The sequence below is a fragment of the Scardinius erythrophthalmus genome, assembly GCF_964197995.2.
Source record: "Scardinius erythrophthalmus genome assembly, chromosome: 24".
NCBI lineage: Eukaryota > Metazoa > Chordata > Actinopteri > Cypriniformes > Leuciscidae > Scardinius > Scardinius erythrophthalmus.
This window is the reverse complement of record NC_138244.1, coordinates 9,927,856-9,942,362: the sequence shown is the minus strand read 5'-3', so window position 1 is coordinate 9,942,362 and position 14,507 is coordinate 9,927,856. Positions and strand designations below refer to the sequence as shown.

General features: G+C 37.6%; 1 protein-coding gene across 2 annotated transcripts in view; it reads left to right on the top strand.

The window, feature by feature from the left end:
- The window catches only part of lrp5 (low density lipoprotein receptor-related protein 5), a 65,002-nt gene that overhangs the window by 11,809 nt on the left and 38,686 nt on the right, over window positions 1–14,507 (top strand). For both annotated transcript variants that reach the window (XR_014029422.1, XM_081356572.1), the window contains exons 3-5: window positions 1,061–1,280; window positions 7,526–7,723; window positions 10,685–10,881. Coding sequence is in view for 1 of the 2 variants with exons in the window: in XM_081356572.1 (XP_081212698.1) it covers window positions 1,061–1,280; window positions 7,526–7,723; window positions 10,685–10,881 (615 nt within the window). In the remaining variant the exon portion in view is untranslated. The remainder of the gene's footprint in view (window positions 1–1,060; window positions 1,281–7,525; window positions 7,724–10,684; window positions 10,882–14,507) is intronic.

The following is a 14,507-nucleotide window of genomic DNA, read 5'->3' as shown; positions in this document are numbered from 1 at the left end:
GCTCCATACTACTAGTTATGCACTGATATTAAAATTCTGGATGATACCGATAAGCTGATAAATAGAAATGGTTAATTATTAAAAATCGATACCATTTTTCTAAAAAATAAAATGCTTTAAATAATCAAAAGATAAAAGTAATAAAGCAAAGTTGTGATGCTTAAGCGAATATAGACATCACAACATACACTACTGTTCAAAAGTTTGGCTGCATTTGTTAAAAAATGCAGTAAAAACAGTAATATTGTGAAATAGGTTTTCTATTTTAATATATGTAGAAATATCACGTGATGCAAAGTTGATACTCCAGTCTTCAGTGTCACATGATCCTTCATAAATCAATCTAATATGCTGATTTTTGGTGCTCTTATTATCAAAGTTTTTGCTGCTTAATATTTTTGTGGAAAGCATGACACATTTTTTTCAAGATTCTTTGAAAAATAGAAATGTCAAAAATGACAGCTTTTTTTAATTTTTTTTATAAACTTTAGATAAGTCTTTATTGTCTCTTTTGATTAATTTAGTGCATCCTTGCTGAATACAAGTATTAGGCTAAAAAAAAATCCTACTCCAAACTTTCAAATGGTAATGGATGTCTAATAATATTGAAATGTCATTATTATAAAAGTGGTGGTGTTGTAGAAAAGCTCTCTTCAAGAAATAGGACTGTTTTGGAGTTAAATATTTGCCATAATCTAGTGCTTTAAGTTAGCAGTAGATGATGACAGAAGTAATGTGAAAAGCAGTTACTAATAAATAAATTTTTAAAATAATTTAAATAATAAAAAAATGGCAATAACTGCAATATAATCTCATTCATGGTTCCACATATTCAAAATTGCATATGATCAGTTTTGAAACAACCGAGAATCAATGCCGTTTGGCATCATTTCTCAGTCAATTAGGACATTATTTGAATATGAATACATTTTTGCTGGCTGCAACCCTGCTATAGCACAGCAAAAATGTTGGATCATTATCTGGAGGCAGAATAAAACATTCGAGGAATGCTTAAACTGATAATACTGTTATGGAACTGAATGGACGCCTTGTTTTTCAGCTATGAAGGAGGCCACACTGGGCAAAGGGCAGACGGTGGTGGTATCAGGTCTGGATTCTCCCGATGGCTTAGCCTGCGACTGGCTCGGACGCAAACTCTACTGGACCGACTCTGAGACGAACCGCATCGAAGTAGCCAACTTGGACGGCACCTCTCGTAAGGTGCTCTTCTGGCAAGATCTTGACCAGCCCAGGGCAATAGCGCTAAACCCTGCTCATAGGTGAGTTCCTCCCTCTCTGTTCTCATTTCCTCTTTTTCTCGTCCCCATTCTCCATTCAGTGGGTGGTCTTCGCATGCGTCCTTCCACCCTTGACCCCCCAGCATTCATTAATATGTGCCCTAGTTGTTTATTTATAGGCCATTAGAACTTCTCCCCTAAAGGGAGATTGGGATGCAACGTAGCGTTCAGGCTGTTTCCTGTTGTTGTGTGGCGTGTAGATCCTGCATGACAAACCTTCACTCTTCTGGTGCCGTTTGTTCGCCCCGAAGTAGATTCCACTTGTGTGTCCACTCTGACTTAGCTGGCGAGTTGGTTTGTTTATATGCAACATGTAACTTGAGTTCAGAGAGATCGCTCTCACTTACATTACTTAAGCCCTGGCTTAGCATGTACGCACGTACTTGGCTTGAGACATGTTCGGTAATGTGAGTCACATTCTGTGCCATGTCTTATAGTTGGAGGATTGTAAAAGTTTTTGGATTTTTTTCGGGGGGCTAAAACAACACAACACAACGTACATTCACATCACATGTTAACGCAGAGGTGGGTTATGCTCACGTGGGAGTTATTCACAATCATGAAAGTTTATTATTTGCATGTGTATTAAACCTTCCCGGTTAAACATTTTATTTGCATGCTGTTCTGCATGTGCACACTAAAAGCCTGTCAAACAGCACGTGAGTACTTAAACCTAGTTATATTTTGCGTATTATTGTGCTTAAACTGTCAAATACACACAAGGTTTACATAAACGCTGTCGGTTATGTCTTAAGTGAACGTAAACAGTTGGGAGAAAACCAGATGTGTGTCTGTATATTGAATCCGTGCATGAGGTTATAAAGTGACAGCAGCCTAATGAACCTACGGCCGCTTGCCATTAATGTTAATCAAACAACAAAAGACAGAGAAAATCACTTATTGCTTTTCACTGCATAACTTCAGTAGCTTTATTAAGAATCAGTGTATATATAATTTATACAGTAAAGTTGGTTGTGTTTGATTTTTACATTTAATTTCTTACTTGAATACTACTGTTAAATACACCTACTGTGAAAAAATAAAGCACAGTTTATTTCATAATAGGGAAATTAGTTTGGCTGTAGTGCTCAGTCAACTGGAAAATATTAAAACCAACATAAAAAATTAAATCGTGAATCGTGTTTTTTTTTTTTTTTTTGCCATATAGCCCACCCCTAATATTAATTACTTTTGGTCTTTATATATTTCTGTCAGGTTGTCACCACGAACATCAGAAACCCCCATATGTATGTTACATAATTATTATTTTAAATAAAAATGTATGTTGGAGATATATATATATATATATATAGAGAGAGAGAGAGAGAGAGACTCTGGGCTGTTTTCTGCCGATTAAATATCAAGGTCATTTTAATCGTGACAGCTCGAGTCTAGGTTAAAAAAACGAAATGCACTGCTGCTTAACTGTGCTTTTCACAATTTTATCATCCATCTAGTTGCGAGCACAAGGCTTTTAGCTCATTGTGTATTTATGACACCCAAGAGCTAGGACATTTTCCCCAGAATGCATTTCACTTTGTACGGTGTATGATGAAGACATTAAAAATGGAGCCAGACACTGTTCCTGGCCTGTAGCCTAAAGAAACACCTCCATACCGCTTGCTTTTTATCAAAACATTAGTTGCCTGTTTTGTAAAGTTCATTGCATTTGAAAGAACAAGTGAGAGATCCGTTGTTCTCCAGCGCAAAAGATCCCATTACTTTGCAATTCAAAAAGTTAACGTCTGGCATTTTTGAGCAGACATATTTAATATAAGCTTCGTGCACTTCTATTTTCTTATTGTCACCGCCCGAGAGCTTTGAGTTGAGATTTACCGTGGAGATCCAAGACCTCTGTCGGGGCCCTGCTTCAGATCACTGAAAGGGGGCTCTGCTTTTTACAACCCCCTCAGAGTGAGAGCAACCGCACGCAGGGGCCCCTGAATTATGTTTGTCTGTTCTCAAGACACGTTCATTGTTTTCACATTCTCCAAAAGAGGCTTGGGAGGAGTGAAAAGATGAATTGCCATCAGATGAAAAGAATGGGTGTTTTTTTTTTATTTATTGCCACGCTAAATTTGCTGACTCTTCTTGAATTTTAAAGTATGACCAAAAAAATAGTTTTTATTGCCAGACAGACATGGCACATCCAAATATCTAACAGAAGTGTTTCATTTGGAGTTATATAGCGATGAGGTACCGTTTTTTTAACGTTTGGAGCCATTGTTCATCAGTTCATTGGGTGGCTCCAGTTGATGTTCTCTGTTGCGTGGCCAAGCATCAGGTTTATATCTGTGTATAACACAGACAAAATCAAAACAAACTCGCTCGCACGCACTCCAGAGATACAGACGCTGGTTGTTTGTCAGAGTGTGTTTCTTTAATGTGATATCTGGTTTTGGTAGCAACAGCACAAAGAGACTCAGCATTGTTATGGTACTTTACCTTCTGCAGAGTAAAATCTCTAGAATTGTGGTTATAAATATGGTAAAATATGTTAAATGGACATTTGAGTACTGCACTCCCTGTGATAGCTAAACACATTAGCGAATTAGCTTTCTGATGTGTTCTTATCTGGTTTTAAGCAGGTGTAAAACTAGGTTTAAAAACATTTTTTTTAAGTGCTTATAACCATACTAACATGATCATATTCCTATAGCCGTTACACTAACTTCTGCCAGACTTAAGGACATGTTCACTAAATCACGCAAAAAAGGTTGTCTATTGTTAATAGTGTAGCGATGTATGAAGCACAGATTGAAAGTTACTTTCAAACTTTCTAAGGTCCACGTGAGGAAATCTTTTGAATTCCAGATCACATGGATTCCTATCTAAATGACTGGAATTTGAACAAATTTGTCAACAGTAAATGGGACCACGTTTCGCAACTGAATCAGACCACATTATTTATCTTATTTGATAGCTGTAGCAATGGTGTTTCTATGAGAGGTTTCTTAGATGGCTAGTCAATTAGCCTACCATTGTGACTCATCCCTAGCTAATAGCCTAAGTTGCTAAATTTGAAGCCAAAGTCCCAGTTATAAACCTCACTACAGATTGACATTCAAAGAGTTATTGTCCTTGTTACTGCCTTCTGCAAAATCATTGTTCAACCAGCTCTTTGTTCTGTCAGCCATCAGATTTCAGCAGTGGTGTAATGCTAAAGTTCCTAATTGAGAAAAATACAGCACAACCGTTGGAGCCACAGGCAGGCTAATAGGATGCATCTCAGGGGAGGAAGGGCTGGTTGAGTTTTCATGCTTGGTCTCCCTGCTGGCATGAGGCTTGATAAGTGTTTCCGTTGGCGACACGCTCGCTGTCGTAGCTTGTACGCCATAAGTAATCACGGCTTCTCTGGGCGAATGCTTCCCTTTATGCATTTTTTTTTTCTTCTTGTCAGTTGTCTTTTTTTATTCATTCCCCCTCATTCCTCCTTGTCTTCATTCTCTTTTCTCCATTGGCTTTTTTGTGTTGATAAGAAAACTTAACTGTGTTGATAAGAAAACATAACTTTTCAGATTTCCTGTTCCCTCACAAATGGGCTAATAGGGTATACTTGACCTACAAAAATGGCTAGACTCATACACACGATTCTTTACAATATATTTATTAGGGCTGTGTATTGGCAAGAATCTGGCGATACGATACGTATCACGATACATGGGTCACGATTCAATATATTGCAATATATTTCGATACTGTGCATAAGGCGATATATTGGGATTTTTTTAAAGTAAAATATATTAAAAATATTTAAAAAAAAAGACATGATGTGCATAAAAGTCAAAGAAGTTTACTTTAGGTAAACAATTCAGTACACAGAAAATCAAACTGCCAGTTTGGGATTGTGGTTCACAGGTTCTTAGTGAGCAAATTTTTATATGCTCAAGTAGGCATTAATCAAAGAAAATGGGTACATAGCCCCTGTCACAATACAAAACAACAACGTGAACTGGACGAAAATGAATGAAAGTGGATGAAAGTGAACAAAATGAATGTGTCATATATTGAAATCAAGTTTTATGTGATAAAAGATTTTAAAAGAACTGGACGCGCGAATGAGGCGAACCGCGCCGCGCTAAACGCCTCGTACCGGACCTCCAGACGCGCGTAAACGTGTCTTTGCATTGACTTAACATTGAAATCACTCGCGCCAGATGCTCTATTCGCGCGTTTGGTGTGAACGATGCACGCGATTACATTTAGAAATAGACAAACTTTGTTTCCAAATGCACCAAGCTTTCAATTGTATAAACTTTTATAAAACCAGCCAATATAATCACAATAAACACATCCAAAATGAAATATTCAACATATATATAACAACTGCACAACGTCTAATTTGTAAACAAAATGATTTACGCACTAAATCCAGCATAAACTCCGGCACAATTTGCATGTTTAAACTCTCAAGACAGACGTCACATCCCGAACCTCACAGCAATTGGCTGCCGACTGCGTTTTTCGCTTGATATTTGTATAAAGGAACTGCCCAACTTTTTGACGCTCTCGGTCGCTCTCAAAGCTTTCTCCGGTCCGCTGTCAATCCTAAAATGTCCAGTGGACACGCACCGTTATAGGCGAGCCTGGCGAGGACACTAGTGGTGCGTCTCAGCATAGCTATCTAGTGGTAGGGATTTAAACAACATAAACGTGAACCACTGTCTTACGGTCTTACCATGAATATTTTTGGACGTAAAAAAAAAAAAAAAAAAAAAAATCGATATTGCGTTTTTGAAAATCGATACAGTATTGCAAAATAAAATATCGCGATACTCAAGTGTATCGATTTTTTCTTACACCCCTAATATTTATATTTTATATTTATTCATTTAGCAGACGCTTTTCTCCAAAGCGGCATGAACAGGGCATTGTTCTGTTTAAGGAAGTTATAAAACAACTTACCTACATAGTTACGTTAGTCGACAACGTGTAACAATTCGCTGATATGATGTCAAGACAAGAACAGTTCCTGTACAGTACTTCGTACAGCTACCCATAATTCCATTTGAGAGGTGTAGTGTGGCTTTACTTTTGATAGGAGTGATCTTCATAAAAGAACACTTTACTCAAATTAAAATTGTCATTTGCTCGCCCTCCTTTTCTATTTTCTGAGAAACACAAATGGAGGTATTTAGTACAGTGTTATTGCTGCTCTCTTCCATATAGTGAAAGTCAATGATAACAGTGTTTTTAAACTGAAACAATGAGAAAGAAGTAACATAAATGTGGTCCGTATGCCTCGTACACTGTTTTCCAAGTGTTCTGAAGTAAAAAATGTGTTTTGTGTGAGAAAAAGACTGAAATTTAAGTTGAAATGCATTTAAAAATCTCTATTTTATGACTTGGCAAGTGAAGACTCATTGCACACAAGTTTGTCGTCAGTGATACCAAATGACATTGGTTTTCGCATCTTATAAATTATGGCTGTGTATTTTATGTAGGGTTGTACGATTTGGGGGGAAAAGTTGGATTGGATTTTTTTTGTGTGTGTGTGTGGATAATTTTAATTTGCGATGTTTAAAAAAAAAAATTGCTGTGCTGCTGTTGCTGGGCTGTACAATTTGGCTGAAAATGTTGTGATTTTTTTATCAATATGTCTAAATTATTATTATTACTAAATAAATATTAATCAAAATAATAAATATTCGTATTGTAATATTTCACGTGAGGAGCAGCATGTGCAAACTGAGCTGCCCTTTTTTGGTATAAATTTGATATGTGTCAGGTTAGTATAGCTAGTTTACGATCCTTTTTGTTTTCCATGCACGTTTGAATTGGCTGCTAGCATTTCCTGAAGACATAAAAAGGCTTTCTGCCAGCAAAGAAGACTAGAGTTGTTGAGCATGTGCTTGGGTTTAGTTGCTGTGTTGTGTTTCCCTCATATGAAGTGTTTCAAGCGAGACAGGCTCTGGCAAATATAACGCTGATATGATTTGCTTTGAAAACAGCCTGCTCTTGAAACGTTTGTTTAGTCTAACTCCAAATCCATGTTGCCTAACCTTGAGCAGCTTCCAGTCAATATGTAAACCGTTGCAAACTCAATGTCCGACCATACTTGAGTGCGTTTGTTCTGATTGCATGTTATACTCCTTGCAAATAGGGATGTGAAAACTACATATTTTCATTGTCTAGTCGGTGGGTTGTCTGAATGACTGGTTGACTACTTTTGACTTTGTTTTCTCTCGGATAATGGAAACCAGCTGACTGACCTCTTTTCTTCTCAGGTACATGTATTGGACCGACTGGGGGGAGGAGCCGAGAATAGAGCGGGCGGGAATGGATGGCACCAATCGACAAATCATCGTACACAACCAAATCTATTGGCCCAACGGACTGACCATCGACCTCGAGGAGCAGAAGCTCTACTGGGCAGACGCCAAGCTCAGCTTCATCCACAAGGCCAACTTGGATGGAACGGCTCGGTCAGTTCCCTTATTCTTTCTCTCTTATTCTCAATTCATCTCCTTGTATTTCTCCCCCTTTACCATCCGGTTTGAAGCTGAATGGTATGGAGTCTGTGGCCCAATCCAAACACTCTCTGCACGTAGGCCCTGCTCGGGACCCCCCCCCCCCCACACACACACACACACACACACCACCACCATTTCCGCCCACTCTTAACTTGAGATGACCTCCGTGCCATATACCACTGTAACCCGATCCTGCTTGGCATTATGGGTATGATTTGGGCCCCAAAGCCAAAGGGTTACATTTCCTTTTGTGTATGTAGGATTTTGCAGCAACTTCAATAAAGAAAGGTATGTCGGACCCTCTGCTATGTTGAGATTTGCATTGCTAGTCGATCTGCCAGAGTCGTATGGTCTGACTAGGCCTGTAGTTCAGCAGACGTCATTGAAAGAGGAAGCTGACCTATATCTGGAGACCAGAGTATCATAGAGACGTAGCCTATGCGATTTTATATATGATAATTGATTATATGATAATTGATTCCTTTTTTTTTTTTAAAGTGGCCTTCCATCTTTCATTAAAAACCTAATTATTTAATAATAATAACCTAATAATTATAATTTATGAAAATGTTTTTTTAATACATTAATAAAACTTTAAGTGGCATTCCTAGTATTCCTAAAATATTGAAAATTATTTAATAATATTATTTTTGAAATATAACATTTTTTTCTTTTTTAAGTGGTGTTTCTATTCTTATAAAATACAAATCAATTTAGTGATTTAATTTCAATGTTGTTTATAAAATTTACTTTTTATTCAATTTTAATTCATTAATAATTGATTTGTTAATTTTTTTAAATGCCATACCCTGTCTTATATTTATCAGTCTGAAAAGTTACGTTATTTTTGAATTATTAAATTAATAGCTGGCTCCCTCATTTAAGTGAATTCATTATATGCCAAAAAAGACAAATCAATTAAAAAATGTATAATTTATTATTTTATAATTTCAATAAATAATAGTTGATTCATTTTTAAATGCCGTTCTTAGTCATTGTAGGTCTCAAAAGATTGATTGATTTAAATTATTTTTCAATTATTAAATTGCTAATTGATTCCTTCATTCTTTTTAAATCGTATTCCATAATTTATGTAGATTTTTTTTCTTCTGTTTATTGCATGTTTTTTTCTATCCCTACTGTGTCATGTTTACTTTCAAGTAATAATTTACTCTGCTTGGTTATTCTTTGCCCACATTTGTTGTGTAACCTGGAAAACAACGGAGAGCATCTAGTGTAATTCTTTAAAAGGTCTTTTCGACTGAACCAGATTTGAGTGAGTGCAGTTGTTTTACAGCTGTGGATCAGTGGTGCGCTCTTTATTCCAGCTTCTTAATGACACACACTCCTCACACAGAATTGGCTGGAGAACAGACACTTTGTAGGGATACTGCTTACTGTCACATCTTAATTTAAAATGGTTAGCGTTTCTCTTTAAACGTTCACCCTTGTTTGTTTTTAAAATAAAAAGCCCTTCGAACACCTTTATTTAGTAGGTGTTTCAGATTGCTTGCTTCAAACGTTCCCGTTACTACCAAGAGTGCGTCAAAAGCTGTGAAAAATCTGGTTGTAATTACGTTTTGAGAACACTGACCCCCACACCACCACCACCCCTCCCCTCATTCTGCTGTTCGTCACACACTATTAAAATCGGGAGGGTGAACAACATGTCAAGTCTAACTCTTCCATGCACGCACACTGACTCCCCTGACCTAACCAGGAAAATTTATCCACTCTCGACCCACTACAGCTTGATGATTGATGAATGCCATTTGTTGGAATGGCAGAATTATGGTTCTGAACACTTGTTGCTTTGATCCGCATCCACTTATTTATGTCGGGTGGTTCAGAAGGCCGCCGTTCAGCCGGACAAACGCGACAAGCGGCGCTCCGATGGACTCCGAAGGGAACTTCACTTAATAAGGGCAGCTGTACAGTTCGAGCACGGGGATGACTCCCTACTAACGACCGAAACAGATGTGGTCTTACAGGTCGATGACAGCCTGATTTGTTTAATTCCCCCCTCTTCTTGGAAAAGAAGTCCTATGGGGGGTTTCGGTTTCGCATGAGCTCTAGATTTCCTGAAGGGTCTAAAAAAGACTTCAGTCCAAAATGTTGTTGGCTTCTTGTTGTGGTCTTAAATTCACGTTCTATATGCCTTTTTGGAAAGGGTAATACCTTTAGGCCTCTTATGTCTTTGAAATTGAGACATGTAGGACAACCGGAGTCCCTAACTTACATTTACTGGAATTATTTCCAATATAAAGAATTCCGACTGGATTCATAAAGCATGCTGGCTTGGAATGTGTGTTCCCTGCTGAAAAAAAACAGCTTAGAGCATGACATTCCAAGCTGGTCCAGGCTAGTTTATACACATTAGTGCTGGTATAACTGGTGAATTTCGGTTGACCAGCATGGTTCTGAACACATGAAACCTGGAAGTGTTGCAGTTTACATGAGTTAAAGGGGTACTACATGTACACACACACACACACACACACACACACACACACACACGCACACACACACGCACACGCACACACACACACACACACACACACACACACACAATCTGTGTGACTGACTGTTTGACAGTCTCTTTTGGTCACCAAGGCAGCATTTATTTGACCACAAATACAGTAAAACAGTAATATTGTAAAATATTTTTATAAAATAAAGTAACGTATCTATTTTAACATAATTTAAAATGTTGGTTATAAAGGTTTTGCTCTTATTTAGGATCAATTTGATGCATCCTTGCTGAATAAAAGGATTTTCTTAAAAAAAAAAAAATAGAGAGACCCAAACTTTTGAATGGTGTGATAAAGATAAAAGCTTTAAACGTCCAAAATGCAACATGTGTTGGCCATTCGAGCGGGCTGTCTATTTACATATATCTGTTGACGCTTGCAGAGAGGCCGTCGTGGAGGGTTCTCTCACCCACCCATTCGCCCTGACTCTTTATGACGAGACGCTCTACTGGACCGACTGGCAGACCCGATCCATCCACGCTTGCAACAAACACACTGGAGAGAAACGGAGAGAAATTCTTAATGGCATTTACTCACCGATGGACATCCAGGTGCTGGGCCAAGAGCGGCAGCCCAACAGTGAGTTTACACGTCACAAAAACTCACAACACTTGTTGATAGATGGTTGTTTTTTTTTTTTTTTTTTTTTGTTTTTTTTTGTCAAACCAGAAGAAAATACTAATTTTAATCCCAGGGCTCATGAGTTATGTGCTGACCCTGAGATTCAGACTGTTTTGAAGCTCTAATGCATTTGAAGCTCAAATTTTCACAAATCATGATTGCGAAGGAACAGAAATGTTCAGTGTTGCGCTCAGGTCAGGTTCCCTCAAGAGATCCTTCACATTCCATGTTTAATTTTTTTGTCCTTCTTTCAGCACTTACAGTACAGTCTCTTTGTAAAAGTTTCGGCCTTTTGGCCCATGAGGCAATCTGGGTAGAATAGTTCTCAGGGACTGAAATTTTTCAAGTGTCCTGCATTCCACTCTGAACAAATAAACACAGCTCCTCAGTGGAGACAGGGAACAGTCCCAGCACGATCCCACCCCCACCTTAGTCTGTGTGTGAGGATGTGGGTGTGGATTGCTCCGGAACATTTAGCAGCCTGCAAAAAGCCCAACTATAATGTTTGTTGTGTTGGAGGTAAGATAATAAAGAAAGGATGTAGCAACCATCATGCAAATAAAGGGTAAAGATCTAGACCAGTGAAGGTTGATATATATATATATATATATATAAAGTATATACACAGACTTACATACAGTATATATGAATTTAATAATATATATATATATATATACACACACACATATTATGTAAACACAAACTTTTATGTTTGATGCGATTAATCGTGATTAATCGATTTGACCGCTCTAATTCATACTGTGCGTGTGTGTGTGTGTGTGTGTGTGTGTGTGTGTATATATATATATATAAATATATACATACATACATACATATACATATACATATATATATATATATATATATATATATATATATATATATATATATATATATATATATTAGGGCTGTCAATCGATTAAAAATTTTAATCGCGATTAATCGCATGATTGTCATGAGTTAACTCGCGATTAATCGCATTTAATCGCACATTTTTTATTTGTTCTAAATACACCTTAAATTAATACTTTTCAAGTTTGTAATACTCTAATCAACGTGGGCATGAATAAATATAGATGCTTTATGCAAATGTATGTTTATTATTGAAACCATAGTCAATATAGCATGAAGACAGACATGTTTCAAAGGTCATAGATGTTTTTGTTAGAAAGAACAAAGAAATACCAGGTTCCCATTACTTCTCTTTCTTTGCACTGAGCAATTTACTAACACAAAAATGTTTAGATTTTTGCATGACAGGGCAGCTCTTCTGAAAATGCTAAATGTACATTTAGCATTTATTATTACATTGTAGTTTGTCTCTCTCTGTGCCAATTTTGATAAAGCTAAATTCTCAATAAATTCTCAATAAAACGTATATTTTACTGTTTCTGTTGTCAAACAACGGAATGAATTTGAAATGGTGACTGAAACGCGACCAAATAAACATAACCAGCTCTCCCTTCCAAGACGTTAATCTGCACAAAAATTCTGATAATCGAGCCGTCGTCTGGTGAAATCAAATACACATAAGCTAAAGACAATATCCGTGCTCTGATTTCGGCTATATTTGTAAAATTAGAGAAGCAACATTATATCTAGGGGTGTAAGAAAAAATCGATACACTTGAGTATCGCGATATTTTATTTTGCAATACTGTATCGATTTTCAAAAACGCAATATCGATTTTTTTTTTTTTTTTTTTTTTTTTTACGTCCAAAAATATTCATGGTAAGACCGTAAGACAGTGGTTCACGTTTATGTTGATTAAATCCCTACCACTAGATAGCTATGCTGAGACGCACCACTAGTGTCCTCGCCAGGCTCGCCTATAACGGTGCGTGTCCACTGGACATTTTAGGATTGACAGCGGACCGGAGAAAGCGTTGAGAGCGACCGAGAGCGTCAAAAAGTTCCTTTATACAAATATCAAGTGAAAAACGCAGTCGGCAGCCAATTGCTGTGAGGTTCGGGATGTGACGTCTGTCTTGAGAGTTTAAACATATGCAAATTGTGCCGGAGTTTAGGCTATGCTGGATTTAGTGCGTAAATCATTTTGTTTACAAATTAGACGTTGTGCAGTTGTTATATATAGGCTATGTTAAATATTTCATTTTGGATGTGTTTATTGTGATTATATTGGCTGGTTTTATAAAAGTTTATACAATTGAAAGGATATCTTTGCTTGGTGCATTTGGAAACAAAGCTTGTCTATTTCTAAATGTAATCGCGTGCATCGTGCACCAAACGCGAATAGAGCATCTGGCGCGAGTGATTTCAATGTTAAGTCAATGCAAAGACGCGTTTACGCGCGTCTGGAGGTCCTGCGGCACGAGGCGTTTAGCGCGGCGCGGTTCGCCTCATTCGCGCGTCCAGTTCTTTTAAAATCTTTTATCACATAAAACTTGATTTCAATATATGACACATTCATTTTGTTCACTTTCATCCACTTTCATTCATTTTCGTCCAGTTCACGTTGTTGTTTTGTATTGTGACAGGGGCTATGTACCTATTTTCTTTTATTAGGGCCTACTTGAGCATATAAAAATTTGCTCACTAAGAACCTGTGAACCACAATCCCAAACTGGCAGTTTGATTTTCTGTGTACTGAATTGTTTACCTAAAGTAAACTTCTTTGACTTTTATGCACATCATGTCTTTTTTAAAATATTTTTAATATATTTTACTTTAAAAAAATCCCAATATATCGCCTTATGCACAGTATCGAAATATATTGCAATATATTGAATCGTGACCCATGTATCGTGATGCATATCGTATCGCCAGATTCTTGCCAATACACAGCCCTAATTATATCTGTGTTTAACTGAATTAAAGCGCTGCTCCTCCGCGTGAGACGCAGAGAGAGAGAGAGAGAGAGAGAGGCGCGCGCACGTGCTGAGAGAGCAGTAGCCTACCGGCGGTACCGGTATATTCTCAGAAACTAAATAAGGTTTGGGCGCTTTGTTGAAGGGAAAAAAATCGCTAAAGGGGTCTGCAATGTCGCTAAGTTGCCAACACTGTGTATCTCCATTTCTCCAACTAGGGGTTGGGTCACGGGTCAAACAGAAAATACGCGCTGCGTTAATCGTGCGTTAAAAAAATTAGTGCCGTTAATATGATTTTGCGTTAACGCGTTATTAACGCGCTAACTTTGACAGCCCTAATATATATAATTTAAAGTTTTTTGTTTTACTTTTCTTACTAATTATTTGTGTTACTAAATACACAGATGCATAGTCAATCGTTATTCTTTGTCCTTAAAAATGAGCCAGTATCAATATTTTGTGCATTTCCTCATGTGTCCCTGAACTGTGGACCAGTCATCAGTCAATATGCTGGGCAGACACCACATCTGCAAGCAGCACTGAGAAGAGGGGGGATGACAAGTGTTGGGTCAGGGCCGCATGTGTTTTCCTGATGGGAGCAGATGCATTTTCTGAGAGGGTATGGCGAGCAGAGCGTGACCTGGTGGAAATGGAAAAACCTGTTACAGGAAATAAAATGTTTTTGCTGCCACCTGCTATTGTTCAAGGGTTGCAGTTTTGTTTAGGAACTGAGCAATGCTGCTTTTTCAAATCACA